At 45.7% G+C, this 19373-nt stretch overlaps 1 protein-coding gene across 3 annotated transcripts; it reads left to right on the plus strand.

Annotated features, from left to right (window-relative positions):
- Window positions 1–781: 781 nt before the first annotated feature.
- GGT1 (gamma-glutamyltransferase 1) lies at window positions 782–16461 on the plus strand. 3 transcript variants are annotated; one of them, XM_065738936.1, is made up of 14 exons: window positions 782–941; window positions 6654–6821; window positions 7463–7590; window positions 7831–7920; window positions 8903–9095; window positions 10113–10270; window positions 11126–11275; window positions 11494–11630; window positions 12430–12617; window positions 13437–13564; window positions 14066–14178; window positions 15219–15332; window positions 15644–15832; window positions 15922–16461. In XM_065738936.1, exons 2-13 carry the CDS (start codon window positions 6658–6660, stop codon window positions 15788–15790), a joined length of 1710 nt encoding a protein of 569 aa, XP_065595008.1. In that variant the 5' UTR covers window positions 782–941; window positions 6654–6657; the 3' UTR covers window positions 15791–15832; window positions 15922–16461. The 3 variants fall into 3 exon arrangements, with proteins under 3 accessions (XP_065595008.1, XP_065595005.1, XP_065595007.1); XM_065738933.1 differs by having other exon boundaries at window positions 15644–16461; XM_065738935.1 differs by lacking the exon at window positions 782–941 and adding an exon at window positions 5255–5331 and having other exon boundaries at window positions 15644–16461.
- Window positions 16462–19373: the final 2912 nt, after the last annotated feature.

A 19373-nucleotide genomic window follows, 5' to 3' on the forward strand; every position in this document is an offset into this window, starting at 1 on the left:
AAGGGCAAGTGAGCTGCGATTTTTGATCTGCAGCTGTAAGCTCTACAAACAGTGCAGGCAGGAGCAGTATTGTTGCTCAAAAGCTTCAGTGAGGTTTAGTGGTGGACAGATTTCTCCATCTCTGGATGCCTGCTCTGCTATCCCTGCTATGGGAATGGGTGGTGGAACAGGCAGTGTGTCATCTCACTGCAGCTGGAGCATTAATCTAAACTAAAACTAGTGGTGGTTTAAGGTGGTGTGTAGCTGTGACTGCTGAAGAACTGATCAGTGACCGTGCATTGCAGGTAGTTTCTCCCACTTGGCAGAGGATACTCCAATCAGATGTAGTCACAACTGAAACTGTCAGTGTGTCTGGGTTTAAGCTGTGAGGCACAAACACCTGAAAACCCAAATGCGAGCTATGAGGGCACCATTTGGTGGGCAAGAGGAGTGTTGATGGCACAGCACTCCATGGAGATGGCCACTTGGTGTGACTATGTATTTGTTCAGTTGCTTAGTCAGAATTTAAGCTATCACCAAAGTAGGGGAAGTAAATGTAGGATGATCTTTGATCAAAATAGGATGATCTTTGATCATGTGGTAAAAGAATAAAAAATGAAGAGTGATTCTGCTGGTGATAGATATTTATGAGTGCTAAGATATGCATATTAAAGGGTGTTGACCCTTGACTCTTCACCTAGTCAATGATTACTTAAGCTGTGAATTCAAAAGTAATGAGTTTCAATGGGTTAATCTCCATAAGTAGAGCTGTACAAATATCGAATAGTACAGAAAGCTTTAGAGAGCTTTTAAAGAAAGACGAGTGTTTACTGCTAGTGCTACAGGGACATACCAGCTCAAGAAAGGGATTCACTGTTTCAGAAAGGATATTCAAGGGATATTGGTAAATAAGGATCTGTGCAAAAGGATAGAACTTGGAACTTGAAAGTACTCTTCGAGAGGTAAGGGAAAGTTAGAAATGGCATAAATTAAGCTATTGCCCTCAGCCTTGAGGTGCTGTGTGGGATTTCTTAAGGAACAGAACAAGGAACAGTACGTTTTTTCAGTAGATCAGATGAAAGTTTTCATAAAGAGAATGATAGGACCTGAAAAAGGTCTGAAAAAGCCAACATCCAATAAACAGCTCCTTGTTTATTGGAAGAAGATAATCTGAAAGCATATTTTGCAAGTGCTGGAAAAATAAAACTATTTTAATTAAACATTTTGATTTTAAATTGGAAGTGAGTAGAACAACAATGTTCTGAATGACTTTGTAAAATTTTAATAACGTCCATGTTTTGAGATGATGGATTACCTATGGCTTTGACATCATGCACCCGTAGAGTTGATCTGAAGCCTTCCTATCTAAAAAGTACCCGTGTGCATATATAAGCCCTCAGTGCTAGGCTTGATGAAGAGAATGCTAAAGACTTTAAACCTGTGCCTGAGGGAGGCAGCAAGATGTACAGGGTGTGGGGGGAATCTCCCCCTTATTGTTGGGGGAGATTAAGACTGTATAAGACTTCAACTTGAATAACTCCTGGTGGGTGAGTACAAAAATGTTAGTTTAAATTTTAGCCTAACACTAGAGCAAATTCCTGTCTCATTCTGTGACCCAACAAAAGGACTTAGGTTTAAAATGTGTTTGTTTTGAATCCCAGCTACTTCGGTATTTACATCACAGTTCTCTGCAGAAGTCTGTGTAAGACTTTGAATCAAGAAGGATTTCCTTTGGAAGGGGAGGTAGCTGTTGATCACTTCTTTGAAGTCTCTCAATGGCATCGTGTGGACAAAGTGGGAATAGTTATGGGAAAATGGCTGCTGCTCCCCATTGCGACGGGTCCCTGGCAGGAGGCTCTGCTTGTGTGTCTGCCTGGGTGTTGGTAGGAGAGCCAGCGCCCTGATCAGAGGCATCCCAGAGACTGAGACTGAGTAAAAGGCCTAAGGGGAAAAAGTGTTTAGCTCATGAACTCGCAGATTGGAATCTCAAGTGGCTTAAGTACACGTCTCATTGAAGTAACTGTGGGGCAAGGCTGCAATAGAGAGGCTTATGTGGGAAAGTCAGACCTTTGTGTCCGAGTACAGGACAGCAGGTGCAGGGGAACTAACCCTTCTATTTTTGATCTCAAAAGGATAGTATTTACAAGCTTATGTCTATCCCAACAAAGCTACAGGAGAGCAGGGTTATACATCGTTGCTAACAAAGTCACAAAGCTCTCTGCCGTTTGGGCTAACACAAACCTGTTGGTAGAAATACTGCATCTGAGCCATTCCAGTTCTGCCCAGGAGTAAGTATCCCACACCAGCTCACTGCTGCTTTGGGACCACTAGTGGAAAGGTGTGAAGATTCCATTGCAGGGAACTCTAACCTGGTAGGCAGGAGGCAAATTGGATGTAAAAGGTACATTTGTAATCTTCACTCAGTCCTTGTTGTGTAAGGCCTTTGGGTGATGAGACCATATATTAGCCTTCTACAACCTAAGACCTGTGGATTATGTCATGAAGGAGTGCTTGGTTGGGAATGCACAATGTAAGCTCCAGATCTGGTGTATAAGGAAAAAGTAAAACATGGTCTAGAAATTTTAGTAGGAAAAGGGTGAAAGACCCTAAAGAGTTAGCTAGGGCCATGCTAAATCATACAGAACTGTTAAAAAAACAAATACGTAGAAGAGAGCACTATGAATAACAAATTGATCAAGCTACCTTTTCTCCCTTTGGAGGAGGAAGGAATAGATAAACTCACAGAAACAGTTATGGACAGCAATAGTGTACTTTCTGCATTGCTTTCGTCCTAGTTTTCTTCAGTGCAAGCTCTTTTGGAGCTAATAACCTCAGCTAATTAGCTGCTCAGAGGCTGATGAGTCTGGATATTCCTGCACATGAAAGCAGAATCTGCTGCCTACTGTCCTCAGTGACAGCTGAGGGAAGTTAGCACAGTTATACCCAAGGATTTAAACTGTCATCTGGCTAATTAGGTGTGAGCACAGACCCCCCGGTGCTAAGGCTTCCCACAGATGAAGGAACAATTTGCTTTGTTTGTTACACCACCTCTCCATGAGCTCCCGGTGAGAAGTAACAGTGATGTGATGCACTGGAGACCCAGCAACAGCTTAATGGGAATGCATGTCATTTGCTGATGTCTAAATGCGGCCTGCCCCCATGGTAGGCTGCTGGGAACAGCTCTAGGAAGTGCTAAAACACATCTGCAGGAAGGCAGAATGTATGTGCTTGGTGTTAGAGTGCCAAGTAGCTGGCTTAGGGTCTTCTGTATGCTTCAGGTGGCTCCACCTGTGTGATCAGTTGTGGGCACCTTTGTTAGGTTGTCATATAATGGTGGATCAATAATGGGACCTCTGCTGTCAGCCAATAAAAGAAGTCTCTGATGGTTGACTCTATACAACAGTGGTGTATGAAAACAGTATTTCAATTCTTGGTTATTAATACCTGTTTAAATATGGTAATGTTATTGCTATGGATTGGATTTTGGGTTCACCTCCCTCTCCTTTAGTTCTCCTGGGCTTTTCTTGACCTTGGCAAGTTCCTTGTCTCTGCAGCACACCCTTACACCGCTTACAGAACAGTTCAGATGCTGTGGCCTCAGCCTGACACTGCCTACCCCATTGCACCAGGACTCCTTTAGCTCAAAAACCTGTGTCATGTTTAAACAAAGCTGTAAAAATTGTGACATCTGACTATGGCACAGGGGGTTGCTCGTACAGGTGCAACTCTACTGCTCGCTGGATCTGAGTGAATCTCAGGATTCACGTTGTATTTCATGGCTAGGACCAGCTGGTGGACCTTTATGACACTGGGAAATGATCACAATGCTTTTAATGGCCTTATAGCCCCTCTGTGCTGCAGGGCTGCTGCTGAGCAGTGGTGTGTGACTGCAATGCCAGCCAAGCTCCCAGAGAGCTGCATTTGGCAGAGATCTGGAGGTTAAAAGCAGCCTCAGCAAACACAATAGTCAGCTCAGGTTGTGGCACACCGCTGCTGCTCCCCGCAGTGAATCACAGTGGCTTCGCTTCAGAGCTGGGGCTCAAAAGGAGCATTGGTGTGAAAAGTCTGCTGTTTGAGTAATGAGATGGGGCAGGCGTGGAGGGAGCGTGGGGGTCCGTAGGCTCCTGCTCTGTCTCCCAGCTGCTGTATGGCAAACGAGAGCTGTCGGGCTCTTTGCTGTGCCACAGCCAGGAAGGCATACAGACTGTGTGCCCACAAAAGGGGTCATGAAGCTAAGGGGGGATGAGCAGGTGGCTGAGGTGGAGGGGATTGTTCTCACCTGAGTTTGTTCTCTCTGCTGTGGCAGCCAGCTGGGAGCTGTGCATGGGGCACACACAGTGAGCTGGAGGGCTCTTGCTGGGGTCAGTGCACTCACCTGGCAGCTGGGCATGCAGCATTGAGCTCTTCAGCATGCTGAGAGATACCTGTGAGGGTCATCTGAACCCAGAGAAGTGGTGAACGAGGGAGCAAGGTACTGCGTGAGCTCTCCCCTTCTCTCGTGTTCTTGCATGACAAGGCAGCAAACCCTCTCAGGAGCCCAGCAGCGAGGCAGGCGGCCGTGGGGAACCTGGCAGTCCGAGCCAGGAGCCGACAGGTTAATGTGCCAGCACCGGGCTGGGGTCACCGTGGGCTGGAGGGGCAGCCCAGATGAAACCAAGTACCTTCTGCCTAGCTGGAGTGCAGATAAAGGATCCCCTGGCATTTCTTGTGAAGCCTGGAGGAGACTGCCAGTGCTGAAGCTGGATTCTCTCTGCCAACAAACAGAACTGTCTTTAAACTCTGAGGCTGTGTGTGAGCTATTGTTGGGGGCATAATAGCTTCTCTGTTTCCTTGCACAGCAACTGCTTTGCAAACACACCGCTAGTCTGTTTTAAAAGTGGTTGAGTGTAAATCATGTCCTGAACCTGGAAAGAGGTTTCATCCATTTACCTTTCACTGACCTTGGTTGACATTTGTTTACAGAACAGCACATACAGCGCACTGACGCCCTGATTTGAGTTGCCTTACTTGGAAGCAGACATCTTTTGTGCTCTGAGACTCACAGATGAAAGGCTTGGATAGAAAACGGATATTCTCTTATTTGAAATCAGCAGAATGGGAGTGAGGCTGAGGGGCAGCGCTTGCCAATCTCCTCCCTTTGAGGAGTGCTTCATTTTGGCTGGCCTGTTTCCTCCAGTTAGGTCAGCATTGGCACACTCACTGCTTCGTTGCCCTGCTGCAAGGCACAGCTCTGACTGCTGCAGGTTCCTCTGCTTTGGGCAGCTGCGTAGCCACGGAGGCTGGAGTTGGTGGATCCACTCTTCACTCCTAATGCCATGGACTGGTTTGTCTCTGAGGATAGCAGGTGCTTCGGTAAGGTAAAGGGTGTTTTGGCTATTGTGCAAGTATAGTTGTTACAATAATAACCCAAACCCATGCTGAACTGGGGAAGGTTGGATCCTGAAAGAGCTACAATGGGTTTAAGTCTTTTTGCTAGAATAGTCCTGTAAAGAGAAAGGAAATGGGCCAAAGAGTAGTTGTTATTCAAGATGTATTTCATGAGATGTCAGTCCTAGTAAGATGTCAGTGACTCTCCATCCCCTCAATAGCTTTTAACTTACCCTGGTGTGTGTCTTGCACACCTGTACTGCAGGTGTCAGTGTCTTATGCTCATCCATTGATGAACAGTAACCCTGGGCACTCCAAGAGCATCTTTGTGCAGAATGGGAAAGTATGGAGACATGAGCACTGGCAGTTGCCTTCTAGAAGTGGCAGGCTCAGGGGAAAGCTGCTGTAGCCAAGGATCCTGAGCAGGAGGGTGTTGTGCTCATGCTGCGGAGCACCAAATAGCTTTGGCCAAGGTGACTTGTTAGTAACTAGGATGTGTGTTGTAGTGCTCTGTGACAACCTCCAGAACAGGGATTCCTTTAAAAGTGAGTTATATGAGGTTAAAGCTCTCTTTGATTGAAGATGATGTGACTCAAAATTTAACACTTACTATGTTCTGTTTCTTTGATTTCCTTTCTTGTCTATGAAACTGCTGCTGTTCTGATGTAGGAGGTTTCCTACCTGCTTTAAGACAGGTTGTTACCCAAATCATAGCTGCTGGTTTGAGGCCTTTTTATTTCAGGGACTTTAATACTTCTGAGCTGTTACTCAGGGGCTTCCAGGAGCCCCTGGAGTGCTCACTGAAATAGATCACTCTGCAAATGGTGTGGCAGTAAGGGGTAAAGGGGAAGCTGGTAAAAGCTTTTGTGTTGTTGCAGCAGTTGTCCTGCACAAAGGTTGGCAGTGACACAGAGAAACCATAACAGCTGTGCCTGTAGGAATAGTTTTGATATGAATCTGAGCATGGGCATGTTTGGAAGAGCCACTCTATGAGCAGTCAGGGGAAGGAGATAGCTGTTCACTGCCTGCAGCTCAGCAGTCCATAGAAATCCATTGACGAGCAAGGGCTGGGAAGGCAGGAGGAACATCACCCTGATGTACCTGTCAAGGCCAGAATTGGGCTCTCATCTCCGCTGGTCACTCCTCCCAAAATCACCCATCCACCTGCAGAGCTGCCAGCTGCTGGGGAAAGAGAGGAAACAGCAGATATGGAAAAAGACAGATGAAAAGCTTGCTCTTGTGCCTGATCAGCTGCTCCCTAGCGGCCCCAGAAGAAGCAAGATTGATGATCGTGTCTCTTCCCACAGAAAGATGAGGAAGCGCTATGTGGTGACCGGGGTCCTGACTGCAGTCCTGCTGGGGCTCATCTTGTTCCTGGCACTCTTCTTTGGGCTGCGCTCTGACTCAGAGGACACCCACATCTATAAGAGGGCAGCTGTGGCTACGGATGCAAGGGAGTGCTCAATAATTGGAAGGTAATCGCTAACTCTGCCACGACTCTCGTTATCTGTGAAGCTCTTACACAAGACAACACTGTTTTGTTTCACTGTTGTGCAGATGCAACCTTGGCAGCTGCACAGCACAGGCACTCAGCTCCCTGTAGAATGAGGAGGCTGTGAGTAAACCTGGGCCCTTACCACGTCCAGCCAGTATTAATGTGGTCACCCACAGACTGTACAGCAGACAGATTTCCTAGGCACAGAAACAATAGGAATGAGAGACGCTTTTCAAACTCTATCTTTTCAAATACCTTTGTCAAGCTGTTCTCCAGTTCTAGATGTATGTGCTGCCGATTTCAGGCTCCTTATTCTTATATATAATGGAAGTGGCTGGAATGCCAGTCTCCTCCAGGTACTTTGGTACACATCTTGTTGCTTTCAGGCTAGTTTGAATGTCTCTTTAATGACTGTCGATCTGGTCTGTACCCAGACCACTAGGATCTCTTCTCTATGGTAATAGAAGCTCAAAGCTGTTTGTGGGGAACCCATGGATAAGGTGCAGATAAATGAGCATTAGAGATTTGTCCTATCTGCCCTAATGAGGTGACTCCAGAGCTTGCAGATAGCTGAGACACTGTGGTGTGTTGCCATAAGATGCTTTCTCTTCTGCTGCACAGGGACATCCTTCAGCAAGGTGGATCTGCAGTGGATGCTGCGATTGCAGCTCTGCTCTGTTGTGGACTCACGAGCCCTCACAGCATGGGCATTGGAGGGGGACTCTTCTTTACCATCTACAACAGCACAGGTAAGCAGCAGGGCTGTATGCATCTGGAACAGTTCTGCCCCTCCACCTGAAGCACAGAGGGGTGATTTATGCTACCTGAGTCAAGGTAAGATACTGACTCTCCCATTCTCTGAGGGAACATACTGTCCACAAAACAACTGCCAAGAATCTTGTTCCGAGTGACTGGGCTTATTCTGCACAGACCGTGCCTGGGTGCTGACTTCAGAACTGAATGTGATCTTCCTTCCTCTGTCTCTAAAGGAAATGTGGAAGTCATTAATGCGAGAGAGGTGGCTCCTAAAGGAGCAACAGAGGACATGTTTGGGAACAACACACAGATCTCTCTGAAAGGTAAAGGCAAAGGCTCTTTCACTGCTTTGGGAGGCCACCTAGCTCCTGCATTAGCTGCCACTGACCTGTCTGGATTAATAACATGTTTCTATGATTATGCTCTTACATTTCTAAAGCCTTCTCACGTACATCTTTCAAAAAAATTTCCAAAATCTATGCCCTCTCCTCACAAGGAAATGAAAGATTAGGTCTTTCAGACTAGTTAAGTACCTCAGCACTTACTGCTCTTCATAAAAACGCAGCTGAATCCACAGCGTGGAGGATGACCTGCCATCTCATATCTGCCATCTTCTCTTTCCATCTCTGATTAAAACATAGCTCTTATCAATTCTTGTGTCTTTAAGTAGGTATGATGGTGTCTTCCACCAATGGTTCAGAAGCTCCAGAGAAGGAGCAGTAATTCCATTTCAGGGATGTGTTTTTCTAATCAAAATTAGAAAGAAATGCTAACCACTTCTCCTTATGGTGACCCCTAGAACTGGAGAGGAAAGGAGCTTTGGGGGAGGCTGATAAGTGTGCTGAACTTCTGGGGGATGCCAGTTAAAACAGGATTGAAGGAAACTGCTGTGTCACTGTGCAGTGTAGTCAATCTGTTGCAACTGCTGCTGCAGTGTGACAAAAGAGATTTTGGAGTGTGTATGTGTGGACACTGCCATATACATAACCTCTGTACCCTCTTACTGTGGTGTGTTCAGCTCTGAAGGACTGGGAGCTGCAGGCAGGTATGATAACCTTCTGTGTTCTGAGCAGCTTTGCTGTGATTCAATTGGAGAAAAATGACAAAAATGACCCAAACCTTTGAGTTACCAGCCAGAGAATGTATGCATGGGCTGAGCTGGTAAACTATCCCTGGTAAACTATAACCAAGGCCAACAGAAAAAGCCTGCTCTACTTACTCCTGCAATGATAACTTGTTCTTTTTTGTCTCCTTTCTTTTTTTCCCCTTGCTACTGAAGACTTACATGTTTCTTCTCTGCTCCAGGGGGACTGTCCATTGCTGTTCCAGGAGAAATCCGTGGCTATGAACTGGCACACAAACGTCACGGCAAACTGCCATGGAGAGACTTGTTCCTGCCCAGTGTCAAGTTGGCAAGAGAAGGATTCCTTATTGGGAAAGGCCTTGGAGCAGCTATCAGATCAAAACGACAGTCAATTGAAAGCAATCCTTCACTATGGTAGGTAGAGCAGATCTGCGTAGAGAAAGCTGGGATTATTGCATCCTAGCCGAAGAGTGTCTGTGTAATGCAGTGACTGTGAGGGCTGTGCCTCCCTCCAGTGACTGTACTCACTGCGCTTGCCAATGTTCCAGCTACCTGAAGGTGCTAAATCGTGTGGCCAATTTTGGGAATGTTCAGTCCTGCCTTTGAAAAGGAGATGAGTTCTCTTCTTAAAGTGCATTTGATGCAGAGATGGAGCTGAAGCATGTACTGGGACGACTCTGTCAGATGGTAGTGTTTGTTTGAATCCCCAGCCTGTCCTCTGAGCACACTAACAACCTGAGCACACTAAGCTAATCTTACTGCCTTTTGGGCAATTGCAGAGCACGTTCCTCTCCCTGACTATCTCAGCTGCTGTCAGGGAGTGGGTTTATGGGTCATATCTTCCTCTGCAGTCAGCCTTACCAGAGCAGTGCCTCTGATCATCCGCTTCTAGCAAGGACTATGAGCATGAAGAGTTTTAAACGTACTTCATCTTCCAGTCCCATGGTGTCTACCAGCTTTACTTGAGAGTTCATGCTTCATCTTTTCTTTTCCTGCCAGCTGTAGGTTGGTTTGTAATTGCACTCTCCTGGACTTGCTGGAAGCTTTGAGCCCTGTAGCTTCGTAGCCTGTGCTCTGATCTGAACTGCTTGGCCTCAAGGACAGTGGTCCCTCGTGGGTGTCTTGAGGCAATTGTTAACCTGAGGAACAGGCAGGGAGAGTGGACTGCCTTGCAGCAGGTGACACTCCCTCCTGCAGGCTTCACTGAGCAAATTCTGAGCAACGTGGAATCTCAAGTCAGAAGCCACTGTTCACTTTCTTGTCCCTATGCAAGGTATCAGGACCAGTGGGGCATAGCTCAGGCAGTTCCTCTTCCCTCCAGGATGGCAACATGAAGACAGATTTGACTAAATCTGTGTCAGTTGATAAGGGTACACACGGTTTTGAACTTGTCTCTCAGATCTGGTCTTCTTAATCTCCTTTCTCTGTCAGTGAAGTGTTCTGCAAAGATGGGAAAATCCTTCAGGAGGGTGATATCATCAAGATGCCTAAATTAGCCAACACATACCAGACTATAGCTGATGAAGGAGCAGATGTCTTTTACACAGGAAGCCTGGCAGAACAGATCATCGCTGACATCCACAGTGTAGGTAAGAAACAGAACATCTGTCCAAAATAGTGTGAGTGAGCTGAGTGCTGCAGCTCAGAATGCAGGAGGAGCTGTGACCTGCTGCTCACACCTGCTGCCTGAAATCCCACTTCTCAGGTCTGTGGCAACAGGAGGCACACAAGAAGCCATAGCACTTTGATGGATGCATTTGAAACTCAGTCAGAAATGGGCAGTATATTTTGAGTATTTCTATACCGTAACTAGCATTTCATGCATAATCTATGCATTTCTGGACATGGTATAGTATATTATAGCTTACAGAGCCTGAATCCAACGAGCTTCTACCTCAAACAATATGTACATGGTCATCGTGTTTAATCTCTCAGTACCACTAGATGGTGGTAGTATCCTATTCCTACTAGCTTGCGTTCTCTAGCTTCAGTGTATTTCACGTGCAAAGGTCATTTCCTGGCTTTATTTGTGATGGTTAATTACTGTCTTCTTGTTACTGATAAGAAAAGCATCGGAGCATACTTGTTCTTCTGCCTGTGGAGTATTGCAAAGCATCTGCTCTCAAAAGCTGCATCCTTCTCCTGTAAGCTGGGTGCCTTGGTAGACTTGGTGCCTCCCAAAGGACATCTTGTTCCCTGACATTGTTGATGTCCTTTATAGAAAGATGGATCACCAGACTTCTGGCTGCTGCAAATTAGTCCAACCTCAATATTAGGCTGAGCTTCAGCTGGATCTATCAAAGAATAAATTCACCTCCTGTAAAACTTTCTGGATTCGTCTGTGATCCCTCCTGTTCTTGCTGTGATGCCTGGCAGCAGTCTATTACCTTCTCTTCCCACCAGGGATCACAAAAACAAATCTGTAGTTTCCTTTTCTGTTCTAGGGGGTATTGTCTCGATGGAGGACATGCGGGACTACAAAGCAACGGTGATAGAAGACCCTCTAGAGGTCACACTTGGAGAGTTCATCCTCTACACACCTTCTGCCCCCCTGAGTGGCCCAGTGCTAGCCCTCATTTTCAACATACTGAAAGGTGAGAGTGCCACTGAGCAGTGCCATACAGGCAGCAGGACTCACAGTGCTCAGAACTGCAGAGCTCCTGTGCTCTCCGTGCAGAGGTTAGGGCAGTCCAGTGGCTGCATCTCTGTAGTGAGTGAGTTTCAAGATGAGCCCATCTGACACAGTTCTATTAGTGCCCCATTGAGTTTGGGTTTTCCTTTGTGTTCACAGTGGTTTGTCTTCTCTTGCCAGGATATAATTTCTCTCCTGACAGTATCAAAACTGTGGAGGAGAGAGGTCTGACTTACCACCGCATCGTGGAGGCCTTTCGCTTTGCCTACGCCAAGAGGACTTTGCTGGGAGATCCAAAATTTGTCAACATTACAGAGGTACCTGGCAAAAGCCTTTTTCTTTCTGCAACACCCAGGCTGACTGGAACGTGACACTCTGGTTTTGGGTGACTAAACAGGCACTGAAATACCTCTGAATCAAGTGGCTATAAGCTGTGAGGGATATAAATGGAGGAAACTTTTCTGTTGTTAGGAAAAACAGAATCAATTGACCAGGAGCATTTGAGTTTGTTCAGGGACAACCCTCCCTGTTTTCGTAGACTTTGGAGCCTTATTTGGTAGATGATACTCCCAGCACCCTGTAGATCTCTAACCACAGTCCACACTAGTAAGTGGACCTACGGATGGGAAGGGGTGAGGCAGGACCCCTGCTTTTCCCAACTTCATTCTTTGTGCTTTTACTTCATGAGTCTCCAAAAGCAGCAGGATCTGAGCACAGCCCAGCTTGATGGACACAAATTTGCAGCTTCCCAGGCAATGAGCAGAGCCTTGGTGTAGTCCTCTCAACCTGATCCCTCTTCTCTCATCTCTGAAGCAAGTGTAGCAGTGCTTGCCTACACCTTACAGCAGTGTTGAGGACAGCTTTCCATAGACCTACAGTAATGGATACTGATTAAATTCCCACACAAAGGGGTGCATTGTGCAGCTTCTTCTGTGACTGCTTAAAGTGTTCTTTGGTACAATGTCCATCTTTCAAGAAGAAGGAAAACCCCTGCTGGAAAACTATAGCCTCACTGCTGGGATTTGCCACTCTTCTGTGGTCTGAAGTGTCGGATATCAGCCTCATAACTACATGGCTCTTAATCTGCTGAGTAACTGCATTGGATTTTTCTGACAGGCAATCAGAAACATGACGTCTGAGTTCTTTGCGGATAGTCTCCGAAGGAAAATCACAGACAACACCTCCCATCCAGTTGAATACTACGAGCCAGAATATTACACTGCAGATAGTGCCGGCACATCCCACGTCTCCATTGTGGCTGATGATGGCAGTGCTGTGTCCGCCACCAGCACCATCAACCAATAGTATGAGCTCAGACCTTGCTTCTGTGTAGGCCTCTGCCATCTTCCTAGTGGTGGTTCTGTGGTTGGTATAAAACATCACTGAGCTGTCATCTCTATAGCAGGGCAATGATGGGTAGTGCTGTTAATAGGCACTTCTACTGCTGAGCTTGCAGGTCAGTTCTTATTGCTGAGGCTTGCGTAGTTGGGTGAGAGCACAAGATGTGTGAAGTGTTGGGTTCACCCACCAAGGAAACATCCACTGCATCTGGATTTTCCCATAAGCAGTATTATCACTGCAAGCTCTTATTTCCCAGGCCTCTGGAAGGAATTTGAGCTAATGCAGCTGGCCTGAAAGTAGTGTTTGGCTTCAGATGCTGTCAGGAAGAACTGTGTTCTGTACGTAAGCCTGAAGCTGGTGGGGGGAAAGAGAGGAGGAAGGGGAGGAGGGTTTTTTTCTATCTGTAGAACATGTCTCTCATTTGACACATCTAAGCAAAATGCCAGCAGTTCCCAAATGTGACTTCCTTTGAGCCATGCTGCCTCTGAAGGGAGTGCATTTCTGCCCGGCTGAAAGGGGAGTTAAGCTGTATTTCTTTGCTGTGCTGTTTCTGCCTTCAGGTTCCATGCAGGGGAGCTATACAGCAGCACTCTAGGACTGCCTTTCCTCTTTGCATAGTTGTGTGTTCACAGTATAAACTGTTTCCTTCCCCACAAAGGGTGACAAAATGTCCTTTGCAACAGAAGGGAGTGGAGAGTTACTCCTGTCAAATCCCACGTTGCAGTAATTCACCTGAAGTTCTTTCTGGTTTTGACATGTCTGTGCCAACTCGTCTTCTCTAGCTTTGGCTCTGATATACTATCCAATACGAATGGAATCATATATAATGATGAGATGGATGACTTCAGCTCACCTCACATTATCAATGGATTTGGGATCCCTCCTTCTCCAGCAAATTTCATAGCACCAGGTAGCTGTAAACTACCTTCCTATCTTATTCTTGAAGCTGTATCTTGCATTAGTACACACTGTCCAGATGTCTCTCTGTGCTCTGTTGGGATTTGTAGGGCAGCTCCAGGTAGATCCATCTCATGCTCCAACTTCAGCTCCCTCTCTGCTCCAGCACTGCTTCCTGCAGAGCCATCTCACTGCAGCTAGTGTGGGCTGGGGTTCTGTCACCCTCCTGTACCTCACACTTTGGAGAGACAGGGAAGTGAAAGGACAGAAAGGGAAGTCCCATGGTGTTGGTGAGGCAGCTGCATGACAGACAACCCTAAGGTTAAGCTTTGTGTTGTGGTAGCAGGGAGGAGATGTGTACAGGGGACAATGGGACCCCCAGAGGATGAACAAACTGTGAGATTAATTAGGAAGGTGGATATGGAAACTCTGGGTTTAGATGTGGAGCAGGAGCTGATGGTCTGTGAATTACAGGGGGAAAACTGAGCCTCTTTTGTATCTCTGTCCCCAACAGGTAAACAGCCGTTGTCTTCCATGTGCCCCTCCATTTTGGTGGATAAAACAAAAAAGATCAGGATGGTGGTTGGTGCTGCTGGAGGATCAAAAATAACCACAGCAACAGCACTGGTATGTGGTGATGTGGGCAAAGCAGAGTAGGGGGGAGGCAGTGTTTGGGGCAAAGGATTTCAAGTCTCTGCCTGTGATGTGACCTTAGCCATGGCTTCCTGCTGCAGGGATGGGAGCTGAAAGAGAGTGTCCTGCCTGGCCTTCCAAGGGTCAGACCTCCAATCCCAACTCCTGCCAGAGAGACAAAGGGCTTCTCACTAAATTACTCCCTTCTGCGACTCCAGGCCTTTTCCTTGTCAAGTTGTTCTTGCCACTTGTAAGAGATTTGTGACTTTAGTTTAGCTTTGATGTCTGGGTGTCCATGAATTAGTCTCATTGCCTAGTTTAGAGCCATTCTCATCAAAGCTCCTACCTTTTGGATGGAAGTCATGCAGAAGAGCTAAATAAGAACTTTTGCCAACGTCAGACCGCCTGACAGGCAGGGTCCCTGTGAGCTGCTGTGACAACCACTCAAAGGCCCAGTTAGACCCAAAGTGATGACAGGGGAAAGCTGTCTCCTTGTGCAAGTGCACAGCCATTCGGAGCACCGTGCTGGATCCTGCTTTCTAGCTAAGGTAGTGGAGTAGTCTCTGTGAGAAGTGCTGCTACAAGCAGCTTGTGAAGCTGTTGATGCTGAGGCTACTTTCACTTGCCAGCAGCTTCAAGCTGCAATCTGCCAGGTTTAAGGAAACCAGCAGTGCAGCAGCAAGAAGCTGTAAGTGTATGCTTGCACCGAGGTGACTGCTGTACACCAAAAAAAAACAGCAGTGCCTTACTCACAGCAGGACAAAGCCAGCTTCAGTAGCCTGAGGATCTGATCCTTTTCCTGTGTTCATTTTAGCCATTTGTGGTCTCTGTGTGTGGGAATCATCCTAAGCATATACAGCCTGGCTTGCTGCAATGCACCCATGAGATGGAGTGCTGGAGGCAGAGGGAACTACGATGTACATCTCCTTTGTGCTCTAGTGAACATCCTTCTGAAATCTCTGCCTTTGTTGCTGCAAGGATAGTGTCTCTTTGAAGGCAAGGAGCTAACACTGAGGCTTTTTTGCATCTCATAGGCAATCATCAATTCCATCTGGTTTGGTTATGATGTGAAGAAAGCAGTGGAAGAGCCCAGAATTCATGATCAGCTGTTTCCTAATGTCACAGAGCTGGAGGAGGAAATAGAGAAGGTTTGTCTGAATTGAGGCTGGGGTGTTTGTGAGCTTTTTGTCTGGTGCTGGTCTCACAGTGTTGGGAAGATGTGCACATGAAAAGTTATGTGTTAGCAAATGTTCCTAGGGGAACAGTATTAAAGCTGATACAGGTCGGTACTGTGCTGTTCAAGGATACTTCACAGAAGAAGAGGGATAGCATATAGTTCTAGTAGACCTGTGTAATGCAGGCACTGCATGCTGGGCTGTACATGGAGGATTTACGTCACAGAGTCCAGCCCACGTGCAGTTTCTCTCTCCCGTTGTCCTCATGCACTTCTGCATTTCAGGGTTTAGAAGAACAACTACAGATGAGAAAACACGATACCACGCGGGTGAGCAGCGGCATTTCCATTGTGCAGGCCGTTCTCAGAACAGACGATGGATGGGCTGCAGCCTCCGATTCCCGGAAGGGTGGCATCCCTGCAGGCTACTGACCCTGCTCAGCTCTTCTTCAGCAGTGGGCTAGTGACACTGAGGTGTGTCTGAGGGAAAAAAATCCTTTAGATCTTCAATTCAGGGACTTTAACAAGAGAGGGAACAAATTTGCCTCTGGTTCTGTTGTTAGAGCTGGGACTTAGGTTCTCAACGATCGCAACCGAAGTGCCTCGTGCCATGTCAGTGCTGAAACAAGCATCTTGAGCAGGATGTGACCTACCTGGGGAGTCTGTTCTGCCTTGAAGAGTTTGATCCCTGCCTCCTCTCCATCCTATGAAGTCAGATTGAGTATCCAGTTTTTGAAGAAGGTCAGGCTCCCCCAAGCTGCAGGAAGTGTTTCAGCTAGGAGGAATGTCCCTGTCACAACTAGAGAAGAGATTTCTTTCTTGTTTGAGTAGGCAGGAGTTACAGGACCCTGAGGACAAACTAATAGACCTGTGCCATAGCAGAGAGCTCAGCTCCAAACTGGGGTAAGCCTTCACAAACTCACCGCTCTTTCTTTTTTAAAAAAAGATGTTTTCTGCTTTTCACTTCAGTGGAATGTTGGAGATGAATGGGTAATGGGGGAAGTGGCTTCAAACTTTCTTCTGTTTTTGTTGAGAAAGTCTAAAGGGAAGATGCTACCTGTAAAACTGAGCACAACTAAAACAAATAAAAATGGTGTCACACATTTTTCTTGCCCACACAGCTGATATTGCCAGAAGGGATGACAAGAGTCTGCATGAACAAAGTTCTCATGAGATTTTGCTTTCTTGTTCACAATTTTAACAAAGCTATGAGTGAATATATATATATATATATATATATATATATATATGTAGTTAAGTATCCACAACAAAGTTTGCTTCCTACCACATCATCCTGCAGGCCTGGAGTCTGAGGGAATTAAACCTCTAAAAAGCATGCTGCAGCTGGTCGTTTGAAGGTAAGCTGCACTTAGTCAGTGAACTCCTGGTAATCTGTATCTGATTTGGAACAGCTAAGAGTGTCAGTGCCTGCACATGAGATCAAAAAATGAGCACTCCTAAATGCTGTCATGCTTCAGGGGTGTTTGTGAAATCTTGGAAACAGGGGTAGTGGTAACTAATTGCATCTGTTTGTCTGGTTGAAATTTCGTGTCAGTCTGTGAGAGCCTTAAAATACGGAATGTGCTGAAAAAGAAAGTCTAAACTTTTAGGCATTACACATTACCTCTTTCCCAGTAGTTGCTAGAATTGATGTGAGTCAAGTTTCAAGGCAGGAAATGAGACCTAGAGAGATGGTGTTTTTCAGAAAGTTATGACTTGGAGGTATGTATGTGCTTATATAACAACTATTTAAGTGAGTTATGGAAAGGAGCCTGGGCTGTGCTCTGTGTGCCTTTTGTCCTGAGCTGTTAGTGATGAGGTGTTCAGCACATCTAAGGCAGTAATTAATTGTAAACAATGCAGTTATTGTGTTCCTGAAAGAGCAAGATTGGTGTGAAGCCAAACCTGGATGGTGCTGTGTTTTGTTTTTTTCTGTTTGCTGAACTGTGGCTTTGACTTTTCCTCTTCTTGTAATTGGAGGATAGCTCACTCAGTGGCAGGCTGCAGTTTAAATCCAATGTGCAGGTGTACTTTAGGAAGTTTAGATACAGGGCTGTGTGTGATGCAGCACCAGCTGATAGCTGTAGGAAATTCTTGGCTCTGTGTACACAGAACTAGCTGAGCTCTTGGCCAAGGGAGAGCAGAGAAAGTTGTAAGTCAGTCACTCTGAAAGTAATGCTTCCTTTTGTTTTCATGGAAACTACAACAGATACAGAGGGCACAGTAACACTGTTCGTTAGGGCAGATTTGTCAGCTTCACAGCAATGTTTTTCAACACCATCACCACCAGCAGCTGTATCTTTTCACCAGCAATGAACAAGAGCCTGCATGCACCAACATCCAGTGGAACTGATGCAGTTAGTGTGGTATGTGCTCAGAAACTGGGATAACTGGGTTCTGGGAAATGAGAAATGCACATAACTCCTGCTGAATTGCTTCTAACATTTTGTGGCACAGAAGTGATGCTTTCCTTCCTGAATTTACTAGTCAGAAAACTTCCTTATTTATTTATAACCTATTTTGTAAAATTTCCCTTTTGGAGAGTTTAATTTTTTACCATGACTAAAAACAAAAAACAAACAAACAAAAAAAAACCCACCCCACTTCTGCTGTTTTAAATAATTCTTATAAATGCATTTAAATTCTTTATTCAGCAGAATTTTTTTTATATATGTTTTTTTTAACAGTATCACTACACAGGACTTGATTATAAAACTAAACAGGACTAAAGATTGAATCTACAGCCTACTATATAAAAGCAGACTGTGGACACTCACCCATGCTGTAGTATCCATCTCATTTGGATGTGGCTGTACACAGGGTATGCACATCTCCCAGCTGCTTTGGTTCCATATTCCCCTCCTCATGCTGTATTGAGGCTCTTATCAGTAGGTGAACGTCAGTAAAAGTAAGTAGGAAGTGAGTAAGTCCTCTCTCAAACAACTGCTTGTGCCTTAGGTTAGGCAACAGTTTAAGGTTTAAAAACACTTTATTAAAAATATAATTTAAAAAAGACTTTGTTAGAAAACAGAACAGCCTATGTACAGCAGTGCTTTAAAAGTCCATGTAAGTTGACTAGGTATAAAAATAATGCTCTTCTGTTGGCATCAGCATGAATGGAGAGGGACCAACCTGGGCCACTCTGAGTTTCAGCAGCACTGAGGAGGTGGCAGGGCAAGGAGGTACAGAGCTCAGCTTCACAAGATGTTTTGTGTGTCAGTGAGGGATCCAGGACTGCCACAGTGAGTGATCTGCACGCATTCCTTTCTGCCTTGCAAATGAAATCTGTGACAGGTTCTGAAACTGCTTAATTGGCTCAGTTTCAATGTTAATAGCAAAGCAGTTAAATTGCAGCAAGTGCTGGTCTGCAGATAAATATTCCCATAGCTTCATTGTGAGAAGTAGTGGTGTACTGGAAAGGTGATACGCTGCATTGGCTGGATAACTGAGGTGTGCTTTACCTTTTGGTGCATCAGAAGTGAAGGGGATGAGGAGGATCACTTACTTCATGGCTTGCTTTTCTGGAAGTGAGACATGATGGGGCATGGCCCAGGGCACTGCCCTGAAGTTTAAGAGCAAAACAAGAACAGTTCATGCTGGCTTTAGCCAATGCCATTTTGGTTGCTTTTCTGAAAGCTCTAAGTTGTTCAAGCTAGAAATAACTGCAGATCCTGCTAAAGCCAGGATCCAGGCAGTGTCACTCAGACCATGATTAAAATTCATCTGAAGGCTGAGATTTTTAACAAGTCAGTGACTTACTGACAAAATTTGTTGTTAAAAACATAGACTTCTTGTTACTCACCTTGCTTTGCTTACAGCAGTGCATGTGGACTTTCTGGTTTGAGTTTGCTTTAATTGTCTATGCTCAAATATTTGTTATGGTGGTTACAGAGGAAGGTTATTTGTTTGTGTAGTTGAAATATCAAGGATTGTGTGGGAGGAGAGAATTAACATGGGGATATGGAGAATAAACATTGCTGTTGTCAGAAACACTCATACAATACTGCATCACTAG

The sequence above is a fragment of the Cyrtonyx montezumae genome, unplaced genomic scaffold (assembly GCF_038088225.1).
Source record: "Cyrtonyx montezumae isolate F1298 unplaced genomic scaffold, pur_monq_1.0 scaffold_23, whole genome shotgun sequence".
Taxonomy (NCBI): Eukaryota; Metazoa; Chordata; class Aves; order Galliformes; family Odontophoridae; genus Cyrtonyx; species Cyrtonyx montezumae.